Genomic DNA, 20314 nt, shown 5'->3' with positions numbered 1-20314 from the left:
CTTGCACGACACCTCCGGGAGAAGAAAAGGCTAAGGAGTAAGTCCTACAGAAATCTGGAGTGGAATCCCTTAGACAAGGTCATGTATGCCACCTTCCAGCAATGCCTGCAGCCAAGCTAGTGTCAAATGTATTGCTCTGCTTTCCTTTGGAACACATCAATGAGGCTGAGGGGGGGGGGTCTTGTCATCTGGGCAGTCCAGGACCACCATACACATTGGCCAGCTTGCACATGTCTCCGTGTGGTGAGCCTCCCTGACTGATACATGACTCTTACTTCCAAAATGCCCCTTTGCAGAATCTATTTTATTACAATTGCTGCAAAAGTGTACTGAACTTTCTGCTTATTTTATTCCAACTGCAATAATACACTTCACATAGTTGGTGTTCTTCATTTCTTTACTGTTTGTCTTGTCTTTATGTTGTTGTCTTGAAAATTCAATAAACACTTTTTTTAAAAGAGCTACTATTTGCTCTACAGCTTTAGATCAAGCAGGTTTATAGGGCTGCTGAAGCTTCTGTGTGCCCTGTTCAGACAAACTCATGTTCCCCCAGGCAAAAAGCCTATTTGAAGTGGTGTTCCATATTTATCCAATTAGCTTGCAATGTTGAGTGGTTTGAGCAGAGCTGCACGTAAAGGTACCCTTAAACTTTACACACTGAAAATCAATCCACACCAGCTTCTTCCATGTGACCAAAGATATTATAAAACCAGTGAACCCCTTGAGCAAATAATAGAAATAACATTTCAGTTTTGGCCACTCACAGTGAGGCTCTACAGACTAAATATATTCTCAAGCATGCTAGTGATGTTGGTTCTCTGTTCCAGTAAGAATCCTGGTAAGCCTTCTCCTCTGGCGGCAGGCTTAAGTGTAAAATACATTCTTGGTACATCTTGACTCTCCCTCTCCCTCTCTCTCTGTGTGTGTGTTTTATGAAGAAGAAACACTATTGGTTGGAGGGGAATTCAGTACAATGTGTGAAATAATTTAAGAACACAGTAAAATCCTGTGGGATTAAACAAAAGGCCTATGTAGGCAACACCCTGGGTGATATTTAACCAAGTTTTACTCAAAGGAGACCCACTGAAATTAATGACCCTAACTTAGTCATATTGCTTAATATCAATGGGTCTACTTTGAAGAAAACTTTGTTTCCAACTTTGGCCAACTAGATGCATGGCATGAAGGCAGCAGACCTCCTCTGCCGTTGCCTCTGCTTTCTCCACAACAGTTATTCAGAGGTATATTGCCATGAACATGGATGGTCTCTTTAGTTATCATGCAAACGTAGTCACTGATCAGCAAGTTTGTCCAATCCCCTTTTCAAGTCAGCTTCGCAGGGCCATAACATTTTGGGGCAGTGAATTCCATAAATTAAGTATATGCTGTGCGGAAAAGTAAAGAATGTGTGTGTCTTCAGTCTACTGCCAGTTTCACTGGAGTAGTTTATCCTATCCACTTTTTTTGCCACACTATGCATAACTTTATAATCCTGTCATATACTGTCATTTTATTGTAAGAAAGGAGCTCTATCCCTGGATAATTTAGGCTGCCCTTTTCACCACCTTCTCCAGCACTCTGATAGCCTTTTTCAGGATGGGGTGGAGGGAGAACAGGTCGAATACTTTCCCCCCCCCCCCAGAGCAGGAGTGATGACATAATTTTCTGAAATGCCGGGTTAACTGATGGACCCTCCTTGCTCTGGCAAGGTGATAATGAGGCTTTGAAGGTTATTTCAACAAATTAGCACAGAGGAATGTGAAAAATTATCAAGCTTAGGCTGGACAATTCTTTCCTTTTCTTTGAAGGAGTTCCTACTTCATACTAACAAATTAAATGGTAACACAGCTTTGTAAGATAAAATTGCATTTCTAATACAAAGCTAAAAGTTGCATTTCAATTGGCTGAAGTTCTTTCTCAGCATGTTTTAAGTTGAACCTATGCTATCAGAAGCAAGCACCTCTATGCTCAATGGAACCTACTCCCAAGAACCTAGGCACGGAATTGCCAATCCTAATAAATTAGGCATTATATGTGCTGCTGTTCTTTAGTGTGTGTACTGTATCTGAGGGTGTATAAGCCTGCATTTTTTGACTTTCACTAGGCAATGGCTATGGAATTCTCTTTAGGGATGGTGTGATCCTTTTAAAATGGTCATTTAACATCACCCATATTAAGTCAATATTCAAGAAAAATGTAAACAATGCACTGTCACTAAAATGTGAATATACCCCATTTTGTCCATTGCAAGAGTCCAAGTGGGTCAGTCATTAGAAATTAATTGCCCTAGTCGAGGAAAACAAGTAAAATGGCCATCCCCCATTCATTTTTAATCTTGGTTTCACAAAATACCTCAATTTAAATGACAAAATCTATAGACTTCACCATCAGTTGTGAATAGCACATGTGTGGTTTAAATGGCCAGATTTTCCAACAGTAAACTTGGTAGTAGTGATTGGAAAAGAATAAAGAGACCCCATTTTCCAATTATGATTTATTTTTAATTATTTTATGCTGCTGCTCTAAGCTGGAATCAGGCTTGATGAGGGAAGCTAGTCAGACACACCTCCTTCAGAACTGAGTTGCATATCCTTCAACACTTCTCAAACAAAAATAGGAATACTCTTTTAATAGTCATAGCCACTAACTTGGGAAGCTTAAAAAAAGGACTGGACAAATTCATGGAAGATAAGGCTGTTGATAATTACTAACCCTGCTGACCATGTTCAAGCTTTACTGTCAGTGGAAGTATGCTTCTGAATGCCAGTTGCTGGGAGTCACAGATTGGGTGCAGGTCTGTCTACTACTGCTTCTGGAAAAAGCCAGATTGTGCCTGCAGTGAAGAGCAGCTATCAGTAGTTGCTACAGAAAAATACTGATGCTGCTTTGCCACAGCAGCAAAAACTGTTTGAAAGGTTTAAAGTGTAACCATTTGCTGCTAAACTTTTATTACTGCTGAACAGTATTAGACAATGCAGAAAGTGGCAGCAGCATTCCTGGCTTCTCCAGATCCTAGTAGCCCAATTCTTCACTCTGACAAAGCACAGCATTTGTGGGCATTACATAGTGCTGAAGTGTTCCTTAGCGATGGAAGGGTTTGTGTATTTCAGTGCTCGCAGCTTCTCATTTTCCCAATCTTAAATTTGTTTATACACATTTGCAAATTTTCTGTTTTAAAATCCCTGTGAAAATTCACCAGCATTTTATGTGAATATCTCCTGATAAAGACATTTTTGTATGCAGTTTTGATTAATGTACCCATTTTTGAAAGTTATATCCCCGGATACAATGCATTTTTGTATGTTATTTTTACCAATATATTCATTTTTATCCACACTTTCCCTTAATATACACATTTTTGTAAACATTGTTTGGCTGGAAGACTGCACGGGACATTTCAGATTAGAGCCAATTTTGAAGGATGGCTGTTTTCGGCTTTCATCTTGTTTCAGAAATTTGATAAATTCAGCTGAATTTATCCCTCACCCCTGGCGTGGATATGCATGTAGTGACACTTCTGAAACCTGAAGATTGACAACAGTAACCTCTCATGCTAAGAAATGTTAACTATTCATCCAACAAAGGCAAAAACAAAACAGTGGTCATTTTACTAGGAAGAGACACCAGAAAATAGGGACTGCTCCTTGGTAAAAGGGGATGGTTGGAACATGAGGCAAAAGACATGCTGCCAGTATCCACCCCACCTGCCAAATTTAAGAAGGCAGGAACACATCTCCAACAAATTCCCTCTTTCAAGTTGCCCTTGATCTACCAACAACAAGACATCCTTGGCTGTCAGCTTCACTTCTGAGGAAGTCCAGTAAGAAAACACCTAACAGCCCACAGTCTCCAAGGCTAATAAATCTCTCAAGATGGACTTTTCTGCCAAGAATAAAAAGACAAGTGGACATCAAACTGTGGCGGCTGCTCTGTTCTTTCCTGATCCAGCATGCTCTATGGAGTTCCCAGCTGCCATTCTCTGCCATCCAATTGCCTTATAAGGCTCCCTGGCTAGGTGTTGTGAGGAACTATACTATGGATCAAATCTTTGAGCTGAATGCCTGACAAAGCATTCCATCACCACGGGAGAGAAGTTTTCCTCATTGAATCATGATGAACCTCTTCAGCTGCCAAGGTTGGTGAAATGTCAATACAGATCAAGCCAGGAAAGGTTCTTCAGTGTAAAAATAGAAAATGACTAAAACAATTATAAATATATAAGAAGAATTGTAGGGGTCCTTGTGCTGCAGAAGGAAAGCCTAACTCCTAGCACCTGCCACAGGGCAATAAGGAAAAGAACAGTTTCTTTTTCAGATATGGGAGCCATGCACGCAAGGACATAAAACGTAATGCAGCTTTCCTCCAGCTATTTCTCTCCTGTTTTGCCGTTTGTGTTAACTTTCTCTCCTGTTTTGCCATTTGTGCCGTTTGTAGCCTTTGCAGTGGAACCCCCCCCCCCCGGCAATGTCTGAGAAAAGGATATTTACAGTGTACTCCTACGTATTTTTCCTTGAAGGAAGTAGTGCTGGTAATAATGCAACCTACTACCAGGTATATGTTTGCAACCTAAATCTGTATCCCTCATGTTACGAAGCTTCAAAGACAACTGTGCTGAAGACAACCATCTATGCAACAAGGCTGGAAATTTACCCATTGCTGCATTAAGACTAGCAGGAGTATCATCAAACTGAGACAGTGAAAGCACAGCTGTTACATAGATGTATACACAGAAATGCTTTCATGTCTTAGCGCTGCCAAGGAGCGGATTATGGATCCAGATTTACCGAAAGGGCCAGGTTACCCAAGGGGCCTTGTTCCCAGAATTCATTATGTGTTGATTTATATGTGTGCAGTAAGCCACAACTCATCTGCTTGAATTTCTATTAGAAATATTAGCAAGCTGTTAATTATATATCCCTATCTGTTCAAAATATGAAATAGCTTTCTACTTCATTTCAATTGATTTTTGCGGTTGCCATGCCTTTACAATTAAATAGAATTACACGACTAAGGTAGCGGAAAATACTTTCAGGTTAGATGTGCGGATTTCAGGCTGGATGTTGGGTGAAGCTTGCTAACACTCTACCATCTTTGCAAAGATCCATTCAGTATACATTTTCATAAGCAGGGTTCCCCCCCCCCCCAGCTGGCACCTCTCAGGTGGACACCATTGGCATTTTAAGAGAACAAAGGAAATGTTCATGGTGAGTTCCAGCACCTCTTTTTCTAGAAAAATGACACTACTCATAACCCAATCCCATCTGTGTTGAGATGTCCACTGCACTCAGTTATACTTCCAGGTCAACAGGCACAGAACTGCAGCCTAAATTTCCCATCTTAGGCTACAATCCTAACCCCACTTATTTGAGAATAAGCCCCACTGAGTTCAACAGGACATATTTCTGACTAGGCGTGAACTATTAGTCACGTGAATTTGCCAAAAGAACAGGTTCATTTGAAAGGATCCAGTGCATGACTGATTCTCCCAACAACCAGGACTCATTAAGAAAAATCAGATTCATTCATTTGTCAATGCAGAAACTGCAAAAGTCAACGTGACTGCAATTTTAGAGCCACTTACCAGGGAGAAAGCCCCACTAAAGTTAATGATATGTTTGATATGTTTTCCAGTTTGCACTGAAGTTAATAACAACCTCTCGCACATTGCAATCCTATACAGTTCTAACAACCTCTCGCACATTGCAATCCTATACAGTTCTACTCGGAAGTGAGAGGTGAAAAGACTAATTTTAATAAATAGATAAATAGATATTGTTGCATGCCACCTCAGTCTCTGAGTAGTGCAAGATTTCCAGGGCTCCAGGGGGCTTACCCAGAGTCTCCTTTTGGGAATGAGGCACAGTGGAGACTGTGGTGTCTTTATCATATATAGTTTATTTACAACCTAAACCTACGATGGAGGGGTTCACAGCATAATCACCCCTAGAGGGTTTTGTGGTTTTGCTACTTTGGATTCAAACTGAAAGCAAACATCATGCTCTGCCTCAGCCTTTTTCAACTTGCAAACTTTCTCACCCTAGGTCACATCACAGTCAACTCTGAAACTCTACTTCAAACTCTACCTTTGCCAGAGGTTGCGACTATCGGAGAAACAAGACCTTCTTGGGGGATTATACTGTGAACCCCTCTATCATACACTCAGGTTGCATATATGTGTAAACAAAACATGTATCATAAAGACACCACAGTCTCTGCTGTGCCTTATTCACATCTGGAACTCCTGCATACCTGGAACCCCTGGAATATCACATTGGGGTGCCATGCTGCAATATAATGGTTACTGTCAGGGAATTGGAGGCAGAGAAGGAGGAGAGGGGAGAGAGAATGGGCACTTACAGAGATCCTGTGCCTTTAATTAGCAGTTGCTCTTCTTCGGAAGAAGAAGAAGACAAAGGGCTGTCGGGAGGTAATGAATCTGAGAGGGGGGAGCCGTTTCCGGGACCCAGCCACTCTCAGAGCAGAGGAAGAAGGGGGGCTGGGCTTTAGGAGGTGGATCTGCTGGGGGAAGAAACGGTAAGAGCCATTCGAGGCAACTGACTGATCGTGATGATGTCGTTTCTTTGAACTTTGTAAATACTTTGAAGCTACCAATAAATCACTGTAAATATGGCTGGATTCCCGGATTCTTATCTCAGCTAGCATTTCGCAGCACATCTCTAACAGTTACTTACCAAATAAAAAATTCAGGCACCATCTAGTGCAAGAAAAAATAAGTATGACAGTGAGCTGTGATCTCCACAGTGATTCTGAATGACTTTTTACATGGCTGAAGGCCTCTCCACTGCTGCTTTTGCACCACTTCTGTATTCCTGAAGAATATCAGCATATAATTGACTCTGTAGCCACACTACAAGCCTATATCAGGTCTGTGACATTTTAACTACCATTGTTTCCCCTAAAGGAAGAGGAGGAGGAGGAGAGGGAGGAGTTTGGATTTGATATCCTACCTTTTACTCCCCTTAAGGAGTCTCAAAGCAGCTAACAATCTCCTTTTCCTTCCTCCCCCACAACAAACACTCTGAGGTGAGTGAGGCTGAGAGACTTCAGAGAAGTGTGACTAGCCCAAGGTCACCCAGCAGCTGCATGTGGAGGAGCGGGGAAGCGAACCTGGTTCACTGGATTACGAGTCCACTGCTCTTAACCACTACACCATGCTGCAAACTGTAGTGGACTGTTAGAAATCGTTCCTCACCTCACAGGACTTCATTTCCCAGGACTCTTGGGGGGAAAGGAAATGACTGACAAATCTATTTATCTGTCTTATAAACATGCCCTTTCTTATTACAGTGGTGCCCCGCAAGACGAATGCCTCGCAAGATGAAAAACCCGCTAGACGAAAGGGTTTTACGTTTTTCGATGCGCTTCGCAAGACGAATTTCCCTATGGGCTTGCTTTGCAAGATGAAAACGTCTTGCGTGTCTTGCGATTTTTTTTCGCTCCCCCACTTTTTCTAAGCCGCTAAGCCGCTAATAGCCTTTTAGCCGCTAAGCCACTAAGCCTTTAATAGCCGCTAAACCGCTAATCCGCTAATAGGGTTGCTTCGCAAGACGAAAAAACCGCTAGACGAAGAGACTCGCGGAACGGATTATTTTCGTCTTGCGAGGCACCACTGTATGCCTGTATAGTGAATGGGTTTTCTAAGCAATGCTTGCAAAAGGAGGTTACTGGTGGCCAGCCCTTGTTTAAACAGAGCAGCCATGAATACTGTAAAGCAGAGTTGTTTTCTCCAATTCTGTACTCAAAGGGAACCAATGCATGCAAGATGTGGAAGGAAATTATAACCTCACAGATAACCAGTAACTGGTGAGTTCTGAATGAGGGCATGATGCTCACTTCTAGTTACTACTTTTTGTAAAAGAGGTTGTCACAACAAGAAAACAGCCACAGATTTTATCAGGCATGTGGCCACACTGCAAAAAGAGCTGGCTTCCTGAGGAATATTCCAGGTGACTTCTAGAATTTTAAGTCATCATTAAATCATGTAAGACGTCTTTAGCATTTTCTTCATTTTGAGATTTAAGGGGAAATGGGTAGGTGGCATTCTACTCAACTGCTGAATCGCTAAAGCGCTATTCACTCATTCATTTCTCAAGCACTTGAACTTTATTGAGAAGGAGAGCAGGGCTAAGCTTGGTTGTGCTGTTGCCAGGACCTGCCATACCACAAGGCAAAGTGAGGTGACCACCTCATGTGGGGGGAGGGGGAGCCACCTCCAGCTCTCCCTCTGGAGTCCCTGGTCCCAGCAATATAGTGGCAAGAACTGCTGCTTAAGCACACATATTAACTTAGGCTAGCATACCTCACAGGTTGCAAAGATAAAAATGTGAGGATGGACGGATAATATACGCAACCTTGAACTCCTGAGAAGAAACGCAAGATCATGTAAAGAAAAATAGATAATGTATACACAAATTAAAATGCACAAAGTCAAAAAATCAGCCCCCTTGCTTGAACAACATCTCACATGTTATTTACAGCAAAATACCAAGGCAAAACAAAATTCACCAAACCTGATAAATTACACCAATACTCTTAAATGTGTGCAGTTTCATAAGTTTGGTATCTGAACTACTAACTCTCATCCTAGTCTACTTCACAGGGCTATTGTGAAGCTAAAAGGTGAGAGGGGAGGACAAATGTATGCCATCTTGAGCTCCTGGGAAGAAAAGCAAAATACAAATATACAACAAGCGGCAAATACTCTGAACATGTGCCATTTCACAAAAAACATTTTGCCAACCCTGATGAACCAAAAAATTATCCTCGTGTTAAAGTACAGTCTGTAGGAATTTTAATGCTACAGTATTTAAGGTGTTTGAAATTTGCAGATTCATTTTACTGTATATTTTTTATGTAATTATATTAATGAATAATAATGTAAAAGTGACAAGCAGACCAGTAATGGCTGTGAGGGGAACATGGAAAACTAGGGAAGAGGGAAGAATGTAATATCAATATGAAGGAAGCTTCATGTATTTCAACATACCCAAGATGGTCAATTGTGTTTTTTACTGTAAAGGCAACACACTTGGCAAAATAATGAAATAATGTGGACAAAGAGGAAAGTACTTCAGCTAACAAACATACCCCAGTAGACAGGTGGTCTTTTCTCCTAAGTCCTGCTTCAGGCTACCAGCAACAATGAGCTTTGCTTGGTTTTTTTAGCTGCTCAGGGAGGCCCCCGCTCCCATGTCCCAGGTGAGGGTAGTCAGCATTCCTTCCTCCAGTGCTTTGCAACATTGATTAAATGATTACCCTTAGCAACAGGAGTTTCTCTATATTTGCCTGAGAACATTGCCTCCATGTTTTGTTTCCTAACTTTTTTTATAGATGTCCAGTTGGTTTACTTCTTTTTTAAAAACAAAAATCAGGAAGCCTGGCACCCTCTTGGCTTGGGGCCTGGTACATGTGTACCCTGCATGTAGTTCTATGATATCATTATTTCTATGTACTGCTGCTATATAATTCATGTCACAGTACTATTGGCCAGCAGTTGACACAAAAGTGAAAAATTCACTGCTTGCTTTTACCTTCACTGCTTGAGTTCTTGGCCCAGGATATTCTGCAGGCTGCAGAAAGCTGTTTTGTTATTGCAAACTTTTTCTTATTAGAAAGAGTCAGGACTCAGTATAATGGTAACCTAGGTACACTTTTAAAAAATTAAAAATAGAAGACTATAGCCACAAGTAAGATTTATTGGAGGCTTGCTTTGGAATGGCAGGTGTGTGGAAGTCCCAAACTAGGGAGACTGTCAGGAAGTTGGTGGACCTATCTTACAAATATCAAGGTTACTGACTTTGATCTAATGGTCTTTCCTTGCTTTATCAAACAGTCCTTCAGATTCCCTAGGCCATTTAGAGCACATCATATCAGTGCTCTAAATTGTGCCCCGATTGCAAGAACAACTTGGAAGCCATGAAAACATCTTAATATAAATTAGATATGTTCATCACGTTGGACCCTGGTTAATAATAACATGATTGCTGGGCTCTGAACCAGTTGAGGTTCCTGTATGCTTTTCACAGGCAGCTCCGTATGTAACACAGGGCAGTGTTGATGTTAAGACATAAAAACTGAGACAGGATTATGGTTATCCAGGAAATGCTGTAGATGGTATACCAACTTGCCAAAAATGCTCTGTGGTACTGATTCCAAGTGTTCATAAGCAAAGCAAGATCTAACAGCAACCGCTATCTGTGAATGCATTCCTTAAGGGGTACATAGGTTCATGGGAAGAAGCCTTATACAGGCAACCTCCCATTTATGTGGCGGTTACGTTCTGACGCACCGCACATTTCAGTGAAATCCTGTATATTTGAAACACCATTGAAAAAGCCTGCAAACACCCGATCCGCTCCCACCCCGCTCTGTGATGTTTTGTGGTCACTTTTTGGGTCACATATTGAACGTGCGCAAATGGGGAGTTGCCTTTACTCAGTCAGACCATTGGTCCATCTAGGTCATTTTTGTCTATGCTGACTAGCAGCAGCTCTCAACCATTTCAGGCAGGCTTCTCTCTCAACCCTGGAGAAGATGAGAATTGAACCGGGGACCGATGGCACACAAAGCAGATACCCTACCACTGAAGAAGAGAGACGTGGTGCAGTATATTTTCTAAAACACACCCAAAGACCTTGTTTAAGCATTATATTTAGGGATTATGAAGGTGAAGGGAATTAATTGACTAGTTATCTGCCCAACAGCTGCATCAAAAGGAAGCATAAAAGCAACTTTTGTGAGCTGTCCTGTTCATAAAGAGCACCCTCTAGTGTTCTGAAAATGAAGCTATCCTTCACATGTTTGTTTTCGTTTGTTTTCTTTTTTGTTTTTGTTTCAGATGGGATTTTAATGGGCTTCGTAAAGCCAAAAACTCAGTACAGGAACTTCCTTATCCACTTCAAATACAATGTCAATTGAATTGTGCACGTTTCTTCCAGTAAAAAAAGCACAGTATAAACAAACATTTTCAAGAACCTCTCAAAGCGTTCAGTTTTGATTTCTGGATTTACTTTTTACTGTAAAATAGCTTTTTACTAAACCAGCGTGAATCATTTAATTCTTTTACTAATACCAAGGTGGTTTGCATTTGTTGCTGCCCTCCCTTACTATGCTAAGAGTTGAACTCAAGTGCTTTGCACTATGATGTATCCTCCACACTGCTTTTTGTGAAAGGCAATCTCGGCCTAAACAGAGGCAGCCCAAGACGTTTTGGGGCCTAAGGCAAAGGACAAGATGGAGCTTCTCCTTCCATGCACAGAAGCTCACCAGACAGGCAGCTGAATCTTATTCTAACACTCGTGATGGCACAAGGTCCTCAAACACAGCAGGCTAACTTAAGGGGCACAAAGCAGGCTGTCTGGCACACAATTCTGTCTTCCAACATGTCACTGCCACTCTCTAAACACACCTTCACCTGCTGCTTGAGGAAGCCACTTCCCCCTGCCTGGTGGAAGGGCCAGCCTTGCCTAAAAGTAGGAATAATTTCACTCCAAAAAGACATTGCTTTCTTTCTCAGGCTTCATTTCTGGGTGCATCTGCAGTCCATTCAAACGTTAACACCTGTTTTTCCTTCTAAAAGGAAGAGAAAATGACTATCAACTTAAAAAAAGAAAAGTAGCAGCAGCTTGCTTAGAATTGTCAACAAAGTTACTCAAGAGGAACACAGGAAGCTGCTTTAGATTGAGTCAAATATTGTCTATCTAGCTGAGTATTGTCTAAACCAGTATTTCTCAAACTTGGGTCTCTAGCTGTTTTTGAACTACAATTTCCATCATTCCTGATCACTTGTCCTGCTAGCTAGGAATGATGGGAGTTGTAGTCCAGAAAAGATGGAGACCCAAGTTTGGGAAACATTGGTCTACACTCACTGACAGCAGCTCTCTAAGGTTTCAGATGGGGCTTTCCCCGCCCTACCTAGAGATGTCAGGGATTGAATTCATGCAAGACAGTTGCTCTACCACTGAGCTACAACCCTTCCCTGGGGGGAAATGGATAAAGGATTATGACTTCAAACCACAGACTAAACAGCCAAACTCTGCATGCCCAGCTGAGCCTTCCAGTTGTGTTTGTCAAGTGGCAGGCATACACCCCCCCCCCCACACCACACACAGGAAAATACTTTGGAAACCAAATGATGCCAATCATATGAAAGAAAAATAGGAAGTGTTCCATTTTGCTTACAAACCCTTAGAAGTGTGTGACATAGCTCTGGATAGTGGAATAAATGCCAACATCTTGCTTGCTCACTAAATTTGTAAAAATAGGCAAGATGTTAACTTAAGGTGGCTATTGTTCACTGGGATTCATTTCCAAGCAGAAAAAGGAGAACACATGAGAAGCAAAGAGTGGGAGGTTGAAGGTCAGCATTAACCTGATATCACAGAAGGAAGTGTGGGAGGTGGTGGAAATGAAAATAATATTTGAATGTTGCAGAGACTGCCTATGTGTTGTGGCAGAATGCAGGCCCTCTGTCTGAAAATGGATCTACTATGGAGGCAAATTGCCAAAAAGAATTTAACACAGATTCTTTTCAAAACAACAACACAACACTGTTCAGTGGGGGTTAAAGATATGAACAGTAGTATCGTTATCTGGAGAGCTGAAAGCAGTACTATCTGGGGAACTCTATAGTACTTTTAACCTTTTCTTTAGGGCTATTTCTTCTTTTTTCATGTTAAAGCTAGACAGCCAACACCAAAGATCTATGATCTGCATAGACATGGTTGTGTGGTATGAGGCCCACTTTGACAAAAGATAAACTAGACTGGAAATAGGCTGGTGTACTCATAAATCTCATTTCAATGGAACACAAAAGAGGCCCTATTCCAGGTCAAACTGTTTTTGTCTAGCCTATTATTATGTACTCTGATCAGCAGCAGAGAAGTGTCTTCTTCTATGACCTGCTTCCTGCTCCTTTCTTTTTTTTAAAAAAAAGCTAGCGCCACCAGGGTTCAAATCTGAAATCAACTGCATCCAAAGCTATGTAGGAGAAATTTCTGGGGCATTGTGCCACTTCCTTCTTTTGTAGGAAATGTATACTTTTGTGCATTTAGCAATTTCCATTTGGTGCTGGGGTTCTTGTGCCAGTGGGTGTTTGTATATGTGTGGGGGGGAGAGAAATAAAATAGATGGATGATGCATAAAGGTGAGAGAGAACAAAGAGAAGAGAAAGAGAAGGGGTACCCCTTCCCTTTTGCTTGGCCCTGCCTGCTGACCTCACTGTATAGCCTGACCATTCCTCCTCCCAGGAATATAACATTCACCCTGGAAAAAGTTAATGCCTGTGCTCTAATGCAAAATTAAGTAGCCATCTTGGGACCCTAACAATCTCAAATGACATGATCTCTTTTTTAACTGGGAAGGGCTTTTATGAGACTTATAAAGGTTATGATTAAGAAGCCTAATAATAATCTCTCAACAATGGCAACTGAACAGTCAGAAGATAAAAGAGATATTTTGGGTGGGGTGTCCAAAAGCCAGAAACAGCAACATTTTGATCCAATCATATATTTATCTGAGCTAGATGGACCCAATGGTGAGGCTCTCATAAAGCAGAAAGGCTTATGTTCTGATGATATTTTAATGGGGAAGCATTAAAACATCATAGGAACATAAGCCTTCCTGCCTTACTGAGGTAACATTCTCTTCCGCAATCAACTTTACACACAGCTTTAATCAACTCGGCAAGTTAAACAACCCACAAGTCAGCCAAAATATATCTTTGCCTACATGCTGCAAAATAGATTTTTATAAAATAACATTTTACCAAGTCAGGTTCAAGGTGCTGGATATTAAAAAGAACGCCTACTCCCACATAGACTTGTCCAGGTGTTGAAATCTTTGTGGTGGCTCTCCTGGCCATGTCTCAGCTTGACAAAGCTTTCTATATGGCAGTGAGGTTGAAGGCCTTCTTGGTGGAGATATGCAAACCTCTCCTTTGAGATTTGGTTGGACCCAACTGTTATGAATGTTTTGTGCCAGCTCAAAACTCAAGTTTATGATATATTAGTGTTGAGGTCATTGGTTATTGTTGCTTTGTGTTTGGTGATTAATTTTTGCTTGTTTTTTCCTGCCTCTTTTTTTAAAAAATAAAACATTGGTTTTAAATATGGCAGATTGGAGTGGGAACATGCCTGTTTAGTTGAAGGGCCACCTTTTAGTGGTTATCCATGAAAAATGACCACCATACCAGTAATGGTGGGCAGGGGACTGATACAAAGGTAAGCAGAGCAATGGGTGTGAATCTTCTCTTTGTAGAGTAGGTAACATTTCAACCATGCAAATGCCAGAGGTTTCTATGCACACACAAGCACACATCTCTCCATCCTCCTTCCAGGCAAGCAAGAGACATCATCACAGTTCAAGGACACAAACAAAAGCACTCAAGGTTTATGTGTACATGACCTGGGGAGAATTACAGGGGTCAAACAGAGAGGCCTCGAGGGCAGCATTTAGCCCCCTGACCTTAGATCCCCTATCCCTGTCTTCTATGCTTCAGTTTTAATCACAACTTGCTCTGAGATTGGTTTGCAATGAAGGGTAATGTTTTAAACTAATAAATAAAAGTCAGTACTATCTCTAGTTTCATACCATCTCTAACAGAATTGATGTTAAGATATATGTCAGCTGTCTGTACGGCAAACAGGATACTTTACAAGGCAGGCTGGCGGTAGTTTGGGTGCAGATTTAGGTTCTCTCACATTCGTGTGCACATTTGGTACAGCTATTTTGGGTAGGATACTTCATACGTTATTGTCCTCCAGCGCTAAGCAGCAATGCCAGGATGCAAACTGATCCTTGCAGCCTTGTCAACACTAGTTGCCTAGGGCTCAGTCCTGTAAGGTGCAGGATCCCACTTGAGGTGCTAAAACCCTTATATCCCACAGAAAGCTCCTTAACCTCTTCTCTCTCTCACGAGAACAGAAAACTTAATAACTAAATAGCCCAGCAGCCATATCGCTTGGAACAAATTCTCCATCAAATCACATACACACAAATGAAGAATATTTGACAGAGCAGCAAAAAAGCAACTTGCTAGTTCCTCACAAACTCTGCAATGTTTCCATGACACCGTCAAGTTGCAAAGGCCTAAATGATCATCCTGAACAACTTTCTTCCCAATATCGATACTACTATGTCTCCCCAAACTCTGCCAATTAGGACATCCTGTCTTGAAGTTAAGTAGCGATTTAATGAGAACAAAAAACTATCTGTTAAAACTAAACCTGAAAGCTGATGAACATTTCTCATGAGCTGCAGATTGCTTGTCATACATTAGAGTGAGGTTCTGTCCCTTAAGGAGGTTTAACCTCAAAGTTTCAGAATTTTGGAAGTACAGTACCAAGTTTTCTTAAGTCATTGTAGGTGGATTACCCTAAAATGTCACCAAAGTTTGAACACAGGCTTCAATTCATAAATTTAAAGTCAGTTAGCAGATTTGGGATGCTCCTATTGCAAAAATAAGTATTGTTCTTAAAAAATATTTTTAAATCCCTTTAATATATATTTGTTTTGTACTGCTTCTGACTGCATCAAAAATACATCCTAATTTTGAAACTCCTAGTCCACGCAACTAAGGAATGCTAATAAGCTCTAAACCTTGTAAATTAATGTGAAGGGTATGGTATTATCAGCTGTAAATGCTTTACTTGGTGCAGAAGATTGGAATTCTGTATGAATCAGGGGTGCAGAACCTGAACATTGGCTACACTTGTGGGACTCAGCAGCATCTGAAAGACCACAGGCTGCCCAGCCCTAGTCTAAACAATCTTAGAAAACCTCAAGGAAATGCTTAGCCAGAACTGAGTATAAAACTAAAACAAAAGAAAGGGAAGAAAATAATGCAATTTTTATTTTTTATTTATTCATTGCATTTCTATCCCACCCCTCCCTCTAAGGAGCTCAAAGTAGCTACATGGTTCACCTCCTCATTTAAACCCCACAACAACCCCATAAGGTAGGTTAGGCTGAGAGTGAGTGACTGGTCCAAGGTCACCAAGTGAGCTTAATAGCCAACTGGGGATAGCAATATGCTGATGACACACAGGTCTACCTCTCCTTACATCCGCAGGTGTGGCAGTGGATGTGCTGGACCGTTGTCTTGCTTCGGTAATGGACTGGGTGAGAGCCAATCCATCTGAAGCTCAATCCAGGTAAGAGTGAGGCACTGTTTGTGGGTGGTTCCCCAGACTGGATGGATTGGAGGATGCCTGCCCTTGATGGGGTTACACACTCTCTGAAGGAGCAGGTACACAGCTTGGGGGTACTCGTGGATCCATTGCTGTCCCTTGAAGCTCAGGTGGCCCTGGTGACATGTGAGTGCCTTCCATCAGCTTCGACTGGTGGCTCAAGTGTGCCCCTGTGTGGACAGGGATAGCCTAACCTCTGTTGTCTATGCTCCAGTAACCTCTAGGTAAGATTACTGCAATGTGTTATACATGAGACTGCCTTTGAAGACAGTTCAGAAACTTCAGCTGGTGCAGAATTCAGGGGCCAGGTTGTTACTGGGGCAAGACCACATGAACATATAGCACCAATCCTGGCCCAACTGTGCTGGCTGCCAGTTAGTTTCTGGGCTCAATTCAGAGTGCTGGTTTTGACATATAAGGCCAGGCATAGGCAAACTCCGGCCTTCCAGATGTTTGGGACCACAATTCCCATCATCCCTAGCTAACAGGACCAGTGGTCAGGGATGATGGGAATTGTGCTCCCAAACATCTGGAGGGCCAGAGTTTGCCCATGCCCGTATAAAGCCTTTAAAAGCTCAGAACCACAATACCTCAAAGACCACCTCTCCTCATATGCAACGACCAGGACCCTGTGATCATCATCAAAGGCTCTTCTTTGTGTGCCTCCTCCATGAGATGTCCGGAGGGCAGCAACATGAGAACAGGCCTTTTCTGTGGTGACTTCCCACTTGTGGAATGCTCTCCCCAGGAACGCTCAACTGTCACCTTCGTTACATGTCTTTAGGCACCACACAAAAACATTCCTCTTCTCCCAGAACTTGGAATAATTACGGTAAACAATCTATGGCCTTTTAAACTGTATGAGGAGGGTTATTGTTTTGTTTTGTTTTGTTTTGTTTGTTATGTTTTGTATTTTTGTGTTTTTATATTGTAAACTATCCTGTGATTTTTGGATGTATTGAAATTAATAATAATAATAAATAAATAAATAATTTGAACCCTGATCTCTCAGGTTTTAATCCAAGACTCCAACCACTACACCACACTGGCTCCACGCTTTTGCAGTATATCTCTGGCCATGTAAGTAATACATATGATAAAAAGACACTTTCAATCCATTTCCAGAAAAAATTGTTGGAAACATTTTGAGACAACAGCGACCCAAAGCTGGCAGTTCTTACTGAAGTGGTAACACTGCTATCAAGAAAAGCATGGTAGATTCTAGGCCTGTAATTATTCTAAAAATTAGCTGATCCAATCCTCTGTGCCATGCAAAGGCTTCTGTAAGCAATATATCCCTAATACTGTACAGTAGGTTTGTTCACGTTATCCAGAAAATATGAGAAGGGACAAGCAAAATCCACCATGTCAAAGGCAAAGGTTGAACCAGTAATTGATTTACCTTGTAAAACACTCAAGACATCCATGCCACACGCTAACAGACAAGGTGAAAACCCCACAGAGCCACCATCCAATATGCCCTGAGGATATATCCTTGATCCTATATATGGAAGTGAGTTATGCTCTGAGCATGAAGCAAACATAGCACACAGAGAAAATTGCTGTTAGCTCCTTAGCATACTAGTATCCTTTTTCAACATTCCAAAGGAATGAAGGGGAAATGTTTTGTTAATATCACCTCCATGCAGAAAAGTTACTGGGTAATAAGGAGGGATTTTACAAGTTTGGTTTTTTTCTTTGGGAATTTCCCTAGGTTACAGTGTATACACACAGCATATATGTTCCCCCACCACCACCTAAAATCCATATAGGAAAAGCTATATTGCATATGGTGACCTTATGAAGCTTGCAACTGAGATGTTATAGGGAGTGGACTATAAAAGAGGGCGAGGGAACTGGGCAGATTTCGCTTAGAGGAAAAAGATGAAATCTAGCATCCTATGCCCACTGAGTAGGCTCCATTGAATGCAATAGGACTTACTTCCAAGTAAGCATGCACAGGATCAAACTGTAACTTAAGCATTCATGCACACGATTGATGATATGTGTAGGAAAAGAAGCATTAATATAGGAAGGCAGACTTAGGCTTCTACACTATATATTTACAGCACATTAAATGCATGTAGCTTCCCCCACAGAATCTAAGGAACTGTAGTTTACCTCTTACAAAGCTGTGATTCCCAGAATCCTTGACAAAATACAGTTCCCAGGGAAAGCCGTGTACTTTAAATGTATGGTGTGCATGTGATCTTAAGTTGCAATCTTATACACGCTTACCTGGAAGTAAGTCCCACTGAACTCAGTGGAGTTTACTTCTGAGTAGACAGTTTATGGATTGTGCTATTAATATAATAAGTGAATACTAGAGTTACTGGTAAACTGTGCCTGTTAAAGTTGAGGAACCTTCTTCCCAATACTTTTTTTTAAAAAGCGGACTATTTAAAGGAAAGATTTCTGTCTAGGTAATATTCCCATTATGCAGCGCTGGATTCTAAATATGTTACAACTTTGTGAAATCTTTGCTTGAGAAGGGCAGTAGTCCTCCAAAGTTTGGATTCATAATGACAGCATCTCTGTTTTGCCAGCCACAAAAATAATCTCATAATTTGATACAAAGTGAATAAGGTAAAGAGGATGCTATTATCAGAAATACCCAAATATCCAAGGTAAATTGTAAAACTGAATTATAAACCTACTCTTCCTGTTAACATACAAATGAGATTCATTTGCAATAGTAAAGCTTTATGCACTTTTTGAAAACACATAGAACTACCCCTATAAACATTCAGACACATGGTAATTAAAAAGGAGCTTTCAGAAAAGTAAATTGTACCAACAACAATAACAATAATCTAGCACAGCACAACCATAACTAAAATGTTCCAGTTCAGCTGAGCTTTCTAACCTTCGTCACTAAGTTGTTAACTGTTTTCAGTGATAGTGGACTCTCTTCATGGATCTCAAATTTGGTGAATCAACAAAGGATAACAGCTTCTTTTGCCTTCTCTGATCTCTCTGCTCAGTCACAAGCTGGTTTCAAAACACATGTTTTGCTTTTTGTTAAGACAAGTAAGGGAGATACGATGACACTTACCGGCTTTTTTGGTGGGTTCCGGCATTGTTTTTGTTCCTCTTTATTCCCAATTATGTGTCAGATGCAACAGCAAGGAGCCACAAGTCCAGTGGAGAGCCTGCAGGCCAGTGTGACAAGCAGAGGGGGAGAAGAATTCCTTGGCTTTATATACAGCAGCGAAATATCAATCAAAATAGCACCTCCTCTCCTCTCAATGCATACCCTCCGAAAACTGACAGTTATGGGAGCTCTGCTTACATCTGTTGTTCGCAGCCGCTGCCCTCTTGGCTTTAGGAAGGAATCTCTGCTGCATTTCATGGGGCTGAGGAGAATGGCTATAACTTTCTAAATTCAGAAGCATCAGATTCTCTCTCTCTCTCTCTCTCGTGCGCACCCCCCCCCCCCAATCTGGGAAGTAAAATAGATTGCCAGACAATCAAAGGGCTTTCAGATATGCAGATTATATGTTCCTGATATATGTTCTAAATGATATACTGCACCTGTGTGTCTTTTTCCCATGGTTGATAACTGAAACTGACCTGATCTTGATCACATAATACGGCTTGGCAGTTTTTAGCAATTTGTAGGCTAAATCAAGGTATGTGAAATATCCGTCCTTGTCAGAGTGGCTAGGGAAATTCAGCCAGATGGGTGAGGTATAAATAATAAAATTGTTGTTGTTGTTATTGTTATTGTCAGAGCATAGAATATGACAGACAACAACTATATATCATACACGTGAAGGGCATTGTAATGAGTGATGTTTAGTTTCTCCTTCAGTTGGAGTCAGTGGGAATGCAGTCACATCAATACATTTTGTGTCAGGGAGAAGGTAAAGAGCTGCATTTAGAGACACTACTGGTGTGGGAACAAAAAATGTGAGTGTCCTTCATTTGTAGGACACTAAGTACAGCAACAGAGTGTGTGCACCCTCTAGTGGATAGGAGGGTATATGATACCAGAAGGGCCATGTGACCACCAACTAATGGTGGGGAGAGGAACTACTTTAAGACAGTGGGGCAGATCAAATTGTGAGCAACTGTGTGGGTATTTGACATAGCTGTCAACTTTT

At 41.3% G+C, this 20314-nt stretch overlaps 1 protein-coding gene across 10 annotated transcripts in view; it reads right to left on the bottom strand.

Moving 5' to 3' along the window:
• The window catches only part of MYBPC1 (myosin binding protein C1), a 96648-nt gene extending 77228 nt beyond the window's left edge, over positions 1–19420 (bottom strand). For all 10 annotated transcript variants that reach the window (XM_081212227.1, XM_081212232.1, XM_081212224.1 and 7 more), the window contains exon 1: positions 19264–19420. In XM_081212227.1, coding sequence (XP_081068353.1) covers positions 19264–19288 — 25 coding nt within the window. In that variant the 5' untranslated portion in view covers positions 19289–19420. The remainder of the gene's footprint in view (positions 1–19263) is intronic.
• Positions 19421–20314: the final 894 nt, after the last annotated feature.

The sequence above is a fragment of the Podarcis bocagei genome (assembly GCF_964188305.1).
Source record: "Podarcis bocagei genome assembly, chromosome: 10".
NCBI classification, from domain to species: Eukaryota; Metazoa; Chordata; class Lepidosauria; order Squamata; family Lacertidae; genus Podarcis; species Podarcis bocagei.
Note: the sequence above shows the minus strand (reverse complement) of the source record. Positions and strands in the feature narration are given on the sequence as shown.